This window comes from Bombus huntii, chromosome 9, assembly GCF_024542735.1.
Source record: "Bombus huntii isolate Logan2020A chromosome 9, iyBomHunt1.1, whole genome shotgun sequence".
In the NCBI taxonomy this organism is placed as follows: Eukaryota; Metazoa; Arthropoda; class Insecta; order Hymenoptera; family Apidae; genus Bombus; species Bombus huntii.
The window spans coordinates 6080126-6096559 of NC_066246.1; the positions used below are offsets into that span (position 1 = coordinate 6080126).

The 16434-nt window shown below is 48.8% G+C and overlaps 1 protein-coding gene across 1 annotated transcript in view; it reads right to left on the bottom strand.

The window, feature by feature from the left end:
* Positions 1–12908, bottom strand: part of LOC126869254 (uncharacterized) — a 221037-nt gene extending 208129 nt beyond the window's left edge. The window contains exon 1 of the mRNA XM_050625527.1: positions 11612–12908. Coding sequence (XP_050481484.1) covers positions 11612–11957 — 346 coding nt within the window. The 5' untranslated portion in view covers positions 11958–12908. The remainder of the gene's footprint in view (positions 1–11611) is intronic.
* Positions 12909–16434: the final 3526 nt, after the last annotated feature.

Consider the following 16434-nt stretch of genomic DNA (forward strand, 5'->3'; position numbering starts at 1 on the left):
TTACGCCCTGTTTACGTCGAGCTTACCCACAAATCCGCCGGTATAATTCATAATTCGCCGTTCCAAGGAGGGAAATCGACTTTTCCCACGGCGAGCATTTACGTTTGGCCGTGGCTTTAAACGCGAACGCGATACGATTCGGTTCGGTTGGCATCGCGTGAAAGCAACGTGCACGGCGCGCTGGGGTCGATTCAAGTCGCACGGCTATTTTATTCCTTCCCCTGGCCTTTTCGCGTCGGAAAACGTATGAAAAATTCCCTCGAAAGAAAATGGAAAAGTTTAACGGCCGAGGCCCCTCGCGATTCTATCGTGTCTCTTTATTTAACTTTCGCGCGCGGTTACAAAGAAAAAGGTTAATCCACGGGCCAACCGTCCTTCTTTTCTTTGTTTATAGCTTCCATTTATGGTCTATCGGCGTTCCGTACGTGGCGCGTTCCCGATGGCTTTCAACCGAACGTTTTCGGTATTTCGAGCGATCGGAAGAAAACGGGTGTTCTCTGTAACCGGAGTAGAAAATGAAAACTTAGCGCATCGACGGCTTTGAAACGCGTAAAGAACGTAAACGCCGGCGGCATTTCAGCGCAGCTCCACCCTCGACGAACGGTTAATTAAATATACGCGCGCGTATATCGAGCCGTTGTTTGTTCGTGTCGATAATTGCGATGCTAATTACATTTCACAGAAGAAGCGAGAACGGACTGCCATAGGCGGGTGTCGTTCGATAAATCGCGTCAAAGGCCGAGGATATTCACGCCCTACTTGTCAGTGGATTTATTTAAAAGTCATATCGACGTCGAGCGTTTTACGCCGGGAGAAAAACACCGTGCCGACACCAGCACCGAATAATACCGACGATTGCGTTAATTGGTCCGGAGCCTACCAATGTCACGGCTTTCGTTATTTCCCACGGCGCGCCGTTAATCCCTCGGCTAACCCAGAAACCTGATAACCCCTATCCGCTCGCCGATCAAAGGATTTTATTCGTCCGAATCGTCTATGAGAATGGAGTGTTCGACCTCGAAATACCAACGCCAACTTTGGCTGGCTGCCGCTCTCTTCTCCCCGATCTCGCGTTCTTCGAACAAACTTCTTCGCCGGCTAACAAATCCAGACTACCTTCCACGTTTAGCCGAATTATTTATCCGCCAGTGGTTCATTATCGGAACTCCTCGAAATCACCAATTCTCCGGTGAACCACGATTCCGTCTAGTTATACTCGCGTCAAAGAACGCCCTTTCCAGAAGAAAATAATTGCATTGTGCTTGAAGAGCGAGCGATCGCGCGGGGGAGTGGAATGGCAAATCTCTTTGAACGAGCTCGCGTCAAAAGGAAGGAACGTTTACAGGGACGTTTATCGCAAGCTCGCACCGAAATCGTTCACCCGTATAAAGAGTAATCGTTCGAACCTCGTGGAGAAGAGAAAGTTACGCTCGTCGAACGACCAACCGTTGCTCGCTCCCGGTTCTTCGCGCGTATTTCACGAGCCCGTAAAAAAGTCTATCCGGTCTCTCTCTCTCTCTCTCTCTCTCTCTCTCTCTCTCTCTCTCTCTCGTTTAGACGGCTGTATTCCACTGCAAGCCTTACATCGTCACCATCGTATCTCTTATCCAGGACCGTTCGCGGCCATTCGCGCATCATCTCGCAAAGCCGGTGCACACGTTGTGTCGCATCCGGCTGGTTTACGAGCAACGAACTGCCGAACAGGGAGAATTATTGAATTCGAACGATACCCAAGTCCAACGAGTACGATTATATCGTATTATATCGCGTGGAAACGACTATTCGCCGAAGAGACTAGCACCGATCGAGAGAAGTACAAAAATCGCAAATTTCTTAGACGCGCTGTTTACTCGATCGATATTCGCCACCGATCACAATCGCTTTGATGTTAGAATGCTAAGTATCGCGGCGGATTGTTTCACTCACTTTCGCAGTATATTTAAAGAATATGTTAACTGTGCGACGATTCTTGCTAATATTAAATTCACCTGTACCGATCGTCGACATCTTCCCACGTTATCGATTCACTCTCGACTTGGACACGCGTCGACGTCGTCAGCAGATTATCCAGCCTAACTAATAAACGCCGATATCTACAATTTTTCGAACGATTCGGCGTCCCGTTTTAAATCTAACATTTATCCAACGCACTCAATGACCGACATATCGAATTTCCACATCCATGTACACGCGCATATATGAGTACATACATATACGAAAGAGACCAGACCGTTTACAGTAAACAAATGAATAAATAACATGGTAGATTTGTAACGATGCGAGTTCGACGTATAATCCGATGAATTTCAGGATCTCCATTGTATATTCCAATATAAGCAGCTCGCTCGGTTGGCTCGCTGATAAATAGCAGCGCATTTTTTCTTCTTTTTTTTTTGTTCTCCACGCGCCTTTTTTTTCGTCGTGTCACCGAGAATCGCGTTACCAAACGAGGGAAGATCATCTGTTCCAGGCGAACGCGCATCCGAAGCCAAAAGTATCCGATAACGGGTCGAAAAAGCAGACGGGAGAAAAAAGCAACGATTTTAATTTTACGCTGGTTGCAGCTGAAACAGGTACTGAATTCACGGTATGGTTTTCAAAATCCACCGAACAATGGTCGGAATCAGATTCGTTGTCAATCTCTGTTCAGCCCCGGGCAGCTATAATATACGAGGGGCTGAAGTCCGGCGGACGTTAAAACACTCGCTGTTGCTCGCGAGCGAGAGCGGCTTCGCTCGCGTTTTAAAGAGGACCTGTCGATCCCGATCGAATCTCCTGATCGATCCTCGACCCTCGGGTCTCGCGTTACGATCGCTCGAATCTGACCCCGGTGACTAAACGAGAGGTAGTTTCGTTGAACTCGATTACCCGGTTCGTTGATGCCTCGTAAATAACGCTGCCAAGTTCACAGAGATCGCGAAGGCCGCGTGAAAACAGCCGTGCATCGTCGAGATACTCGGCTTTGCATCTCTTCTCTCTCTCTCTCTCTCTCTCTCTCTCCATCTCTCCTTCTATCTAGCTTTCGACGATATCCATCGTTAAATACCGAACGACCAACGTTTACGAACGCACTAGAAGAGACTCGCAAGTTGGGCGCTTAATCATCGATAAACGAGAAGATCGGTGGATGGAAATTTTGTAAAGAGTCTCTTTAAACACGGTATTTTAGAAGGCGAGCACAGCGTGAGCTGCTTCGGAAACTTCTCGCCAACGTCTTTTACGCGAAAGGATTAACTTCATCGGGTTGATAGATCGATCTTCTTGCAGGCGGATACTTTAAACGTATAGCTTTAACCTGTTGTACTACAGGTAGTCAGATGTAACTACGCGCGTCGCTATTAAACTTACGTTCCTTTCGCTCGGATCGAGTAGCAGACACGGTATAAATAGTGTCTCCTTTGTGTTAGAAATTTACAGCTTCCACGATACTCTTAAATTAAAGCATCAAAGACCGGTCGAACCAGTGACGATAAGGAATACGAAGCATCCTAGCGCTTTCAGCGGGTACTGAATCAAAGCCGAAATGTGCTTGTCGCGTTTATAAGCTGGCGAATTTACATCGCGTATTCGCCATTTTCTACCAATTTGCTCGTCGAAAATATCGAGCGAATGGTAAATGGAGCAAGCTGTAAACTTTGACTTGCGAGTATGATTTATTTATTGGCAGATCGAGCTACGTAGCAGCGCGCAACGACTGACGTACGTCGTACGGATCGAAATTAGCAGAAACTTTGTTGCGCGTTATGTAACTTATTAAGGAATAATCAATTTGAGTGGAAAGTTACGGCGGAGCATTTGCCAGGGACCAGATGCCGTTGCAGGTTAAACGTCACTTGCTCAACATTCACGGGAGGATGGTTAGCCATCGACGATTTTCACGAGGGATTCGAATCCATTTCTTCGTCTTCCATTTTTCCCAGTACCAAGATGTCCGAAGCTACCAAAGTATCCTTCTGGGTAAGTATCGTCCGACATGACCGACGTGTGCACTCAGTAGCGGTCAGTCGGTGTTGGCTACTGGTCGCTCTCTGCAAAATTCTTCGTCTCTGCTGTCTGACCACCGTGAACATTTTCCCAGAGTTGCCAGCTACTCGCACGAACAGTGTCCACCACGAATTTCAACGACAGAACTTAACGTACCATTTCGACGTTCGAGAATACGTTTCCGAGGCTTGGAAAAAATCTCTATTTCGAAGAATAATCGGAACGGAACGATTCTATGAGAAATTCTACCGACAAGAACCATCCAATTTTCCAGGGGATGAATTTCTGCGATAAAAAAGAATGCGGGAACTCCGAAAACAGAAGTCGAAGCGGCGAAAAACGATGCTGGAATGCGAACAGTGGAATTGCAATAATAGAAAGGGCGATAAAAAACATTTAAAAAAGCGATTGCAGTAATAAAGAAGGATGCAAAGATTTTGCCAAAGGAGGAAATATGAATATACGAAGAAAATAGCGCGACAAATTCTACCAATGGGAAAACGTAAGTTGTCGATCAGGAAATACGACTCGATATATATATATATACGTGAACTGGTATCTCCTACGATATGAATGACATCGAATATTCGAAGAATAAGATACCACCTTGCCTTGTAATCTTATTGAACGAGGGTCGATGTTCCCGTATAAATACCCACTTCTGCGACTCGTACAACTCGATTTATAAACACGAATAGCCTTTTTGCGAGCACGTGAAATTTCCCGCACATAATATCTGTAGGATGATCAATGGCAGTTATGGGTATCGCGGACCTCATCCTACCCCGTTCCCTTCTTCTTGGGCAACACTTTCGTCAGAAGGTTGGCTCGCAGGCCGAGTTTCAAGCAAGAGAACTTGTGTCTGTACGACGCTCCAGTCCTCGTCGATATTGATTTCCTCGCAACGTTATTTACCTCTCTTTTCGCGCCCTCTTACGACGCTCGTTTCTCTATACTACGTCGTTACGGTCATTCGATGTCCGACAAATCAACTTCGTTCGGCAAATTGGAATACGAGTTGATCGCAAGACTGGTACACTTTTCACGCGATAAAATTCTCGAATATCCGAAACTAGACACACCTGTTTGAACGTTCGTTGTAGTTTATCGTGTCGCACGAAATATAAAACGTTCAATATAAAAATTTCATCGACGCGACTTTTAATGAGACACGACTATCCTGATCACATCGGTACGATTTGAAATCAATTTGACAAGGTACATAGAGGTTAGACGATATTCATCGCGAACGTGTGTTTGATAGAAAAGTAGTACGCAGCATGAATATCCATTTTAAGCGCGCGATAAATATAGCTGCACTGCATACTGAGCTTCGTTAATACGATGGGTAACTGACTGTTTAAATACGTTTGTGATCTCTGCGAGATGCGTACTTGTACTGAATATCTTGTAATCCCTATATAATTTCCGAAATTGTTTCAAACTTCATCCACACGATCGTAATGATAGTAGAGTTGTACAACAATACTGATGAAATTTCAAAATGTTTCGTACAACGGAATAATACGTATAATAAAATGTATCTACGTGCATGAAGGATAGCTACGGTTACTTTCGACGACCTTTTGTATATAATATATCAACTGGAATACGCGAGCGTTGCAACGAAGAAAATTACTGGAAAACCGAATCGCGGGAAAATACGAGGAATAAAGCGTCGTTCGTAAAAGCTAGTCGGCTCTTTCCATCGACTGCGCGACGCTTTCGTACAACAGCACGGTTAAACGTGACGCGTGCAAACCACGATAATAAAGTATACAGCTACGACGATCCGAAGCATCGCCGCGTGGCAACAAAATTTTTCAAAAATATATTTCACCCGACGACCGGGTCCCGAGTGGCTGACCGTAACCGAGCTCTTCCACTGGCAGCGGTACACAGTGGAACAAGCCGGCGAGGGTCAAACGCAATCCGGCTAATTTCCATTTCTGTTAATCAAACGCAAATTTCATTACATTAAAAGAGCGACCCTTGACCGAGGTAAAGCAAAAATCTGCCCAATTAAACGAGGAGAGTGCGGCAAGCGGCGTTTTAGCGTTTTCACAGGACAACCGAAGCGTATAGGAGAACGAAGCAAAAAGCGACTCCTTCGCTTTCTCGTCGTTGGATTCGGTATTAATGGGCTTTGTTCGAGAGAAATCGATCTCGAACGACCATCGTCTCGAATTACAACCGATAAAAATCAAACAGCCAACCGTATCGTCTGTTACCAACTTCTTCGTCTGTTTTTTCGTCTGCTTATTGGATTTCTAATCGCTGTTTAAGCATCGTTAAGAAGGGAAAATCTTCGACAAGAACAAAGTTAAACTCGATGCTGGAACCTTCTAAACGTGGAAAGAAGTTGGCAAGTAAAATTCCATAGGGGAAGAGTCGCGAAGGATACGGCGATTCGACTCACTTGGAAAGTTCGACTCGGTCGGCAAGGCGAAAAACCTTGGAAAAAGGGCGTAAATGGGAAATACGGAAAGCGGAAAACGAGAAAGAGCCGGCCGACTGGCGCTGGTTCCCGAGCAACGACGAAGAAATTGCTGGAAGGAATGCGCCACTTGCTCGCGAGTGAACGCCGTTGAAAGTCAATTCCTCGCGCGGTGTACACGAAACGTCATCCCGCGTGATTAACGATCACGGAATTAATTTCGAGCAGCGACAGAGCAAATACTTCGGGGATTAAGCGTCCGGGGGTTGTCTTTGTTTTTCCGTTCGGGATTCCCTATGAAATATGTATAAAGCGTGTCCCGGTTACGGGCGACGACCGAATTACGCGCGGCAATCTTCAAGATCGAGGATTAATCAAACGCGGTCGTTTAATCAAATCGAGCCGCCTGGTCTATCGGCCGACCCGATTTCCCTCGATCCGCTGCGCGCCGGAGACGTTCTGTAATTCTCTAATAATATCGGCAAACGAGATTTCGAATCTGTTTCCTTCTGCGATTAATCCTCGGCGCAACCGACGGAAACGCAAAAGTACCAAGATGGATAAGTCTAGATTCCCGAGCTGACGTTTCGTGTTTTCACGAGCCAACGACTTCTAGCCGTATCCACGCCAGAAACAGTCGAGTGGCGTTGTCGAGCCAGCAGAAATAAAAATTCCAGGACGAATAAACGCGTCCCGTTTGCAATCGGAAAGTCAACAAGAAGGCTCGCGAATCGTTTCAACGATCGAGGTCACGGCGAAGGGACGAGTTCAAAGGGAACCGCCGTATATATCGGGTCAAGGAGGCCGAGGTTGCCAGCCAATTAATTAGTCATTTCTTTGACGAGGATTCTCGTAGTTCGAGGTGTTCTCTTTGCCGCGATACGAGTAGTAATAACAGCGCCTCTTCGAACTGACGGCGCGGCCAGCGGAATCGTTCGTCGAGGAAGCGAAACGAGGTCGAGTCAAATAAAATAGGAGAGCGCGGGACCATCTTCCGGCACGATCTTCGTTTCCGAGGCAACTTGCTTGAAATCGAGGATCGCGCGTACAACGCGCTAACTCGATAAAACACCCGTAAATATTTATGGGACTCGCCTAGTACGCGTTTGTTAACGAATCGATAAAACGACCGTGTAAATTTTTCATCGAATAACTGCGTCTTCTCCGAGAGTCGATCAGGACGACGACAGAGAGCAGAAACGGCGATTTTGAACGGCAAACGGCGCGCAATTGTCGTCTCGCGAACACGTATGGCGTAGGTCACGTTTCGCGCTATCGTAGCGGACTCTGCCGCGAGCGAGTTCGATGCAGAATGTTTAGAATCGAACTGGTGCTATCACAGTGCTCTATGGAAGCCAGCACACGACGTACGAATTTATTTTCGATAATGAAATTTTGCCGAATAATTAATTACGGGGATCGAGGCCCGGGAAATCAAACTGTTCCGTAATTTAATGGAGCGAGCCGCTATCGGAACCGTTCGTTGCGATATCGAAGCGTTCTTTTAAATCGCGCCCTCGTCCGACTAATGGCATTGCCGCGCGCGAAAATATGCGCATACGTTTCCAAGGCTGGCTACCGAAAGAGTAAAACCAAATGGAATACGTACGCAGGGCAACGACCAGCCTGACTCTTATGCGTTGCGTGGCTTACGTGGAATATTAAGTTTTATACAAGATGCGAGCGTGCAGCCTCGTTCTTTTTTTTTACTCTTTTCCTCGAGCAATTAATAACGCTAAAAAGAAGAGAAACGAATCGTTCGAGAAGGTGTACGTGTAAAATCTAGGTGCTTTAGAAAACCCTAGAGCAGAATCACCGATGGAAACGCCAGAGTAAGGGAAACAGACCGCTCCAAACGTAAACAGTATCCTCCAGCGTATTCGATCACTCTACCGCGATTAATTAATCACGCCGGACTATAGATGTCCATCGAAGCGGCACAGCGCTTAAGATTTTCTCGCGCAGAACTACGGTAGATACGCGTTTCCACTGAAAGTTCAGTTTCCCAGGAGATACGATCGACCACGAGAGATGTTCGAGTAGCGGGATACGCACGATCGTCGAACACCGAGCGCAGGGAAGAAACCAAGGGTTGTTTATTCTTGCGGCGAACGTCGATTCGATTCGACCGATGCGAAAAATTTGAGAATCGCGATGGGATAAACGAGAAGGTGACCAGGGGGTGGAGCAGAGGAACTCGAAGGCACTCCGAATTTATGCGAAAGCAACCTCGTTACGGTGCGGCTGGCAAAGTAGGTCGCATGAAAATAGCGAGGACGTTTAAAAGCGCCTCACCGTGCGATTTAACGTCAATGGGCCACTTCTCGTTCCCCTCTTTTCTTTTTATCCGTAGACCGCGCGCGCCTCCTTTTTCTCGGGCGCAGCCCGTCCTCTCCCTCTCCCCTTTCCGCGCGTTTCTTCCTTTTTGCGAGCTGACTCGCGACATTTAAGCCAGGAGTCGTACAACGACGGTGGCGAGCGCTTGGGAAAATCTTTGCCCGCTGTGGCCACGAGCGAGCGAGATAGCGAGCGAGCGTGCCTGCGCTTTTTTCGAAGAAGGATTCCTCCTCGACGGGCTGTCGCCTTCTGTTCCGCACGCTTTCGTGCCTCCACGCTTCGCAACGTCGCCCTCTCTCGTCTCGGCGCCCATCCCTTTCTCGCTCTGTGCCGACCTTAAGTTTCGTTTTCAAGCGACTGCGCTCCGCTACGAATTCAACACGACGTTTCTTCGGACCGGTTAATTAGTTCGGCGGTTTAAAGCGTGGTCACGCTGCCCCGATCGATTTACAAGAAAGATGCGGTGTGTCCGGAAGAGGAACGAACAACGCTATAGCGAACGAATATCGTTACAGTTTTCCTCGATGGAATCAGGATACTGTATCGAACACATATGTCACGTCAATCGCGTTAGATCGTTCACATTTTCTATCGAGTTTAATCGTGATTTGATATGCAAGGATCGCAAAAGTTATATATTTACATATAAATATATATATATATATAGTTGTATCTACATATAAATTAATTTTGCGCAATTGATTATCTGGAAATATAAATACATTCGGTATATACGAACGCAGCAACGCTATAACGAACGAGGTGGTAGAACCAATTACATTCGTTCTAGCATGCCCGATTGAAATTGAAAACTACCGTCCCGTTTAAACTCCAACGTTAAGGTTAACGCTGTTTTTTTTTACAGTTACATCGGAATCGAATCAAATCCATCACTCGTGAAACTCCTTCGAGATACGTCAGAAGCAAAGGGGCGATTTCCATTCTCGTGAACGCAACGACGAGACCGAAGAACGGAGCAACGAGGGCGGAACGAAACGAAAAGAGGTGGACGAGGTATCGTTCACCCTCGACCTTCGACAGAAAGAGAGAGCAGGAATATAAAAGGCCGATGAAGCCGATCGTCTTTCATTACTAACACTCTATGAGCACGTACGCGATATTTCGCCAGCGAGGAATTCCGTGATGGGGTATAAATGACTTCCTCCCTGAAACTTACTCACCGTCTATAGACGCGCCGGATAACCTTCGATCGTGGCTGACCTCGATCCAAGTTCATCCCATGTAGGGGCCGAAATGCCCGCAGACACCGCTCGCTTCCTACGACAACGTCGACCGCCGACTGTTCGCGTGTGTCCCGCTAAGTACCGTTGTCTCCATTAACCTCGCCGAAACCGAGAAGACTTAAAAGAACGAATCGTCCTGGTTTCCGCCGCAACGAGCAACTGCGGCAACGATAAAATACCAGCGACCGGTGCGCTCTATCTATCCTTTGTTTTTAGTTCCGTGAACTTGGAGTCGTAGAGCTACGATATGGAGGTTGGTCGAGCGAGTAACGTTCGTTTCCGACAATGGGTACTCGTTCGAAGAGAAACGAAAGAGAAGCAATGATCAAATATAGCGGCAGAGGAAGATTAAGGGGTAACGAGGTTTGTGGTTTCTTGAATACGGAGAAAAGAAGGGTGGAGAAAGAGTTGACGAGGGCGGTAGAAGGTGGTTCCGAAGCTGGTCGTATAATCCGCGAATATGAATAACGAACAGGCACGTTGAAAAGACCGTGGCCCATAAATTCGACTTAATTAAAGATATCGATCCAGGAGGCAGCGTAAAGAATATTTTCGAGCTAGTTTTCGCGGATGAAAAGCCACGACGTCGACGGTTAGTTCGACGTTTGTTCGAGCATCCGTAGCTTGGACGAAGATTAATATGTGACGGAAACGTTGGTTGGTTAATTAGCGGAAAAATCAGAATGGAGAAAGAAGAGCCGACTCGTTTCTTCCCGGTATTTCTTCGGGGAAAGAAATTGAAAGTAGAAGGAGATCTGAAAAGGCTGCGAGAAAAGACGAAGGGGTGGTCGGGGGTGACTCGCATTCCGCTTGAAAACAGGCCACTCGATTACGCGGTTGTTTCGCCACTTAAATTACCACCGCATTGAACTCGCGTCGATAAACCGTCGTTGTTGAATTAATAACTGATCCTAATTGAATTAATAATCCGCTCATCCCTCTACGGAAATTGTAATAGCTGCTCGGTGGCTAACAAAATACGGCCAAGCTATACGTACAGTTATTGGTTCCTGTTCAATTATTGACTTCCCTTCTATCTCTCCCCTCGCCCTTCGCCTCGTCTCCATTGGAATGTTCTATCAAATCACCGGCAAAACGAATGTTCATAAAAAAAAAAGCTGAAACGAGCTTCGTCGAACACACTTCCCCATACCGAAACTACCGCTTTACCTACATTCGCGTATTCGATTAATCAACGAGCGCAAATCCAACGACGAAAGTACGTTGCGAAGTTTTTCCCAAAGTATCACCGATTCGCGATTGTACTCTGCGCGGTGCTAAAGAGCAGCGAAACTAACTTCGCGAAACAAATAGCGGACGACCTTCGACTTTGTATCGAACGAACACGCGGGATCGAGGTACCGCGACTGTTTACGAATCAGTCCCGGCCAGCCAATGTCAACAAACGCGATTCCCTACCGACGAGCGTGTTCTTCTTGTTGATTACGCGACAAAGTTGACCGAGATATTTCGAGCAAAGGGCAGTTTCGTCGAATCGCAGGCAACGCAAACGGAAAAGTATAGCCTAAGAAAAGTGGGATTTTTTTCAAAACGCCAGACAAAATTCTGAAAACGATATTCAAGGAATAAATCTTAGAACGAAACTTACCGCTTCTCCCCGTTGGCGTCGGCGCGGACGTGGATCTTCCGGTTGGCTCCGGGATCGGGAATATCAGGTCGCAGCACTCTCTCTCGGGGAACTCGCTGGCGCGAGTGCACCTGCAGCAGCAGAAGAGCACGACGAGAGCCGCGGCGACGCTCGTCAGCAGCGTCGAGCGCGCGAGCAGCGTCCCGACGACACGTGACATGACTCGTCCCATCAGATCATGATACGGCATTGAGGACGACCTGCTGCCCTTCAGCCTCTCCGCAACGCGCTCCTCTTCGACGCTTTCAACGGCCACCGGTCGACCAGTCGGACGACTGAGACGAATCCCGCGGCATCCGCGCGACATTCTCTCGTCGTCCGTCTCATCGTGCGACGTCTCCTCCACCTTCGATGAGATCCAACCAAACCGAACACTCGTCGTTGTATCCACGCCGGGATATCGGCCGGCGATCGTGTCCACACTTATTTTCCCCTTCTTTCTCTCTACCTTTCTATTTCTCTATCTTTCGCTTTCTTCTCCTCTCTCTCTCTCGCTCGTACGAGGCAAAACGCGCACACTTTGCAGGATTCTACGATTGCCGATCACGATCGATCAAACACTTTCCTCGCGATTGCACGACCAACGTGGAACTTGTACTCGAGAACAACCTAAAAAGAGGATCTTCGTACGGTGATCGAGGACCTAGTTCGCGTGGCGTGAACTTCGTCCCGACGCGACGCACCGAACAGCCTCTTCAACCTCGGCCCGATCTCGTGATTCCGTTCGCGAAAGAATCTTCGATCGATCACACGCGCGAGCCACGACGCGGCACGCGAACCAACCGCGATGCTGGACGGTATCGAGAAACAAACGGAAATCCGCACCAACTCTGCCGATCACGACGAGGATCGCGACTCACGCTTCGGACGATATGTGACCGTGTACAGGAAGATGTGTGCGCGCGCGCGCGTGTGTGTGTGTATGGCTCCGTGCGTGGAAAAGTGTGCGGCGATTTGGAGTACGGCGGGGTGTTAACGTGGCTGCAGAAAACGATGCGGCAAAATTCGCGCACTCGGTCCTCGTGTCGCGTTCCGAACACACTTGGCGCGCGCGTGCTCGCCAACCGAGCGTGCTTTCGAGTCGAGACCGCGTCGCCACGGCGTCCCGACGCCCAATGACGACCGCACCGTGTTAGTCCGACGGCCGCGCGACTACCACCGCCCCGCCAACCCTCTGCCGCCCTGCTTCTACCGTCGCTACCTGCTCTCTCTCCCCCTACTCTCCCCCGACACAACTTACACACGATAGTTTCTGCGCGAAAGTGTGCGCGCTCTTCGCGTTCCGAAGGCTGCGAGAGCGGCGTTCTCCCGCTTTGCCTCTACGTGTCCTTGCACGCTACGCTCGCTCCACGTTCGCCTTACGCTTTGCCCCAGGCTCGTATGCGCAGACCGGGACTAACCTCTCCGTGTGTTCCCCTTTGTAGCCGCTCGTAACACGGCATTCAGGTGCTCGCAGGGGAACGCACACCTGCCAGCGCTACTGGTCTCCGGGGTGCACGCGCGAAACGCGTACCTGATTCGCAGGCGCAATCCCCGATGGCCACTCTTATCTATCTAGCTTCGCCTCGTTCGCGCTTCTCCATTCTATTCTCCCTCTTCCTTCCGTTTTTTTCTCTCGAAAGCTTTTTTTTACTTTTGCAGGTTGAGACAACGACGTGAGACCGCGTGGGTTCTGTCTCGTTCGAGTGACCAACGCATTAGTCGCGATGCATTTTTAAGGATCGTCGGAGGTGGTGGTCCAGTGCGCGTGAGATTGTACAGATGCTCAGCTTTCGAGCGTGCAAAGAGTTCAAGGATGGCAAGCGAAACGACGCTACGCTGTTTCAAAGCATAGGGACGTTGTTACTAGAAGACCTGACCGCAAAGTGGACAAGAAGAGAGTAAGGAACGATGCGGTACTTTTCCAGCAATTCGAAATAGAACACAGCGATACCTGCGATCGTTAAAAATTTCCAACTATGCTGCTTTCTATGTATTCTATATACGTTTTCTCATGGAATATCCTTTCTCTTACAAACGGATGTCGCTACGATATGAAAAATGAAGAATACGCGTCCGCCACGTGGTGGAGCGCGTAGGCGCGCTCGTACTCGTTGCGTGTTCCTTGCTCGTAAGTTCGGCTTGGCCCGATATCGGTGTCCGTAGTTATTGGGCCGGCGTGCACATCGTGTGGACCGTGTCGGTGTGTCGGAATCGAGCACGTACATTCGGATGTTCGCCGATGTGGCGGTACGCGTCGTGCTGCTGGCGTACGTGTCGATGTAACACGATTCCACGGCAGTTCGTAGAAACGACAACGTCCGAGCGGATCCGAGGGATTCCGAGCGGAGAAACATCCCCTGGCCGGGGGGTGGGCAGGCGGCCGACCAGCCACCGACCCACCGACATCCCTCGTTCCTCGTACGCGCCGTTCCTGACCTCGTTTCGCTCGGTTTGTCGAGGTCGGTTACGCGGAAATGCTCGCCGAACCCCGTCGAACCGGTCCACCCCTGAAAACCGGCTTAACCCTTAACCATCGTCACGTCGTTCCGGGTTGTTCGCGATCGCACTCTCATCGCGCTACTAACGGCCCGCGAAAGAGACACAAGACGCGAGATAACGCTTCTTCGACAGTTTCGCCAAGAGGTTGCCCGAATTTCTCGTTCGCAAGCAGCCACTTGTTCGCGGCGAAGTTTCTCTATACTCGACGAAGCTGAAGATGGAGAACCAATCTACGAAAGGTTGTGAAATTTTCATGGTTGCGGGAACGAATCGGGTCAGAGACAGGTTGGAAATTTCAACCGGTCCCATCGTCGTAGCTTCTCGGTTACGCGATCTTAATAAACGATGGCGGTTGTTAAGGATCGTGATCGGTTAAGGGACCGCCCCCATGAATATCAAACAAATTGACGAAGTTGGAGGAAGCCAGACGTTCCGAGGGTTGTTCGCGGTGACAGGAACCATAAGCTCGTCTGGATAATTTCGGCCAGCGCAACGGAATGACCGGTGTCATCGTCCGCGAATCAAACATTATCAATTAGGAAGGGTGATTGCTGGAATTCACGGACGTCGAACGATCGAGATGCGCCGCATAATGCAGAGGCGCACGGTATTATTAATTCTCGTCGCGACGTCCCGAAAATCCGATATTCGAGTCCGCCAACAGAAAAACGCAACTGACTGCGCACCGGACCACCGCATAATCGCGATTCGATTGGTCGCGTTAAATAGAACCGAACTAATATTGACGTGTAATATTAATCGAGTTTTATGCCCGCGCGGTGTAATTATTTCGTTGTTCGCGCGAACGCTCTGTATGCCGACTCGGCCGTTTAACACGATCGACGTAGTTTCTTCCGTGAAAAACGCGTACGTTATCCGCGGAAAAACGACAAACGGTAAAAACCGATACGAACGGCGAACGAACTTCTCGTACGTCAATAAATCGCAGGATGTTGCTAGATTTCAAAAGATTTTACTGACAAAGCTGAATCGCTGGCTGGAACCAGTGGTATAAGCGCGCCACTGGTCAGGCGAGAGTGGTATATTCGATAGTGGTAGAAGTTGGTGGCTGGTCGGACGGATCACGTCGGTTGCAGGGGAGTCCGAGTCAGCACTTGTACGAATAATCAACCCAGGCTGCTCTTACTCGGAGTCGGGGAGAAGTGCGCGTAAAGAGAACCTTATTCCGCGTTAATTGCCGTGTAATTTGAAGAAAAGGTAACGAGTCCAGGCGAAAGTCGAGGGGGAACTTGAGATTGCCCGAAGAAGAAGCAGAATGCTTCTTGGAGGAACGTGCGGGTCGCTCGTTCTTGGGGAATCGCTGTTAGCAATTCGATCGTTTAAAACGGCGAACAGACGCCTTCGAGACGACCGTTCGTTTCGGACGTTTGTTTCGGGGACACCGCGCGCGCAATCGTAAACCGACAGACCTGAAAAGAAATCCGAAAGGTCGATAGATCGCGGTCACGCGATACGATCGTGTACGATTCTGACGTAGGAAGCTGTTCGCCGAATTCAGTGATTTAATATAAGCAACCGCGAACACCAGGTTCGTGATTTATAGTCGTGACGCGGTTGAGTTTCGAGTCGTGGAAATGTCTCGAGGAATCGATTTCGTTCCAACGACTCATTCCGCTGGCCGAAAAGACGGACGGTAACGACGATTCGTAGCGACTCGTAACGATCGATCGAATGACTTAAAAGCGGAAAATTATGCAATCGGAACGATGGTAAATTTCGTGGCGATAAATTTTAGCGGACGTCGCGAACGGAAGTGCGACAATCCTTCGCTGCATTTTTCGAAACGAGGCTCGAATTCTCTTCGATTCTACGTTATTCTTCCACATGCCGACGATTATTACCGCGGTTCTAAAGCGACGCGACGCCTCTGATTAAAACGCGAAGTTAGTCGCGTGCCAACCGAACACTGAGACCCGCGTGCACCGGTATCACGCGAAGGTATCGCGATCCAACCATCGGAATGATCCAGTCGCGAAGAACAGGGTGCAGTGTGCTGTAATTCCCTGCTCGCGATCGAACTGCCATTTATTTTACCCTCTAATCACAGTCGATGTCTCCCTCTCCGAAGCGTAAGGTTTGTATTTCTAGATACTAACTGCAGTCTTGCGTTGTACACCCGATGTAAACTTGGGCTATAGAGCCGACTGTGTAGAAAGAGCGAAAAGAAAAGCAAAAGCGAACGCGCGCTCGCGTACGACCGTAACGAAGGAAAGGGAAGGGGATTCCGTGAATCAGTGTCGACGCAGTGATACTTGAAGGGTGCATTAGAAATCAGGTTTAAA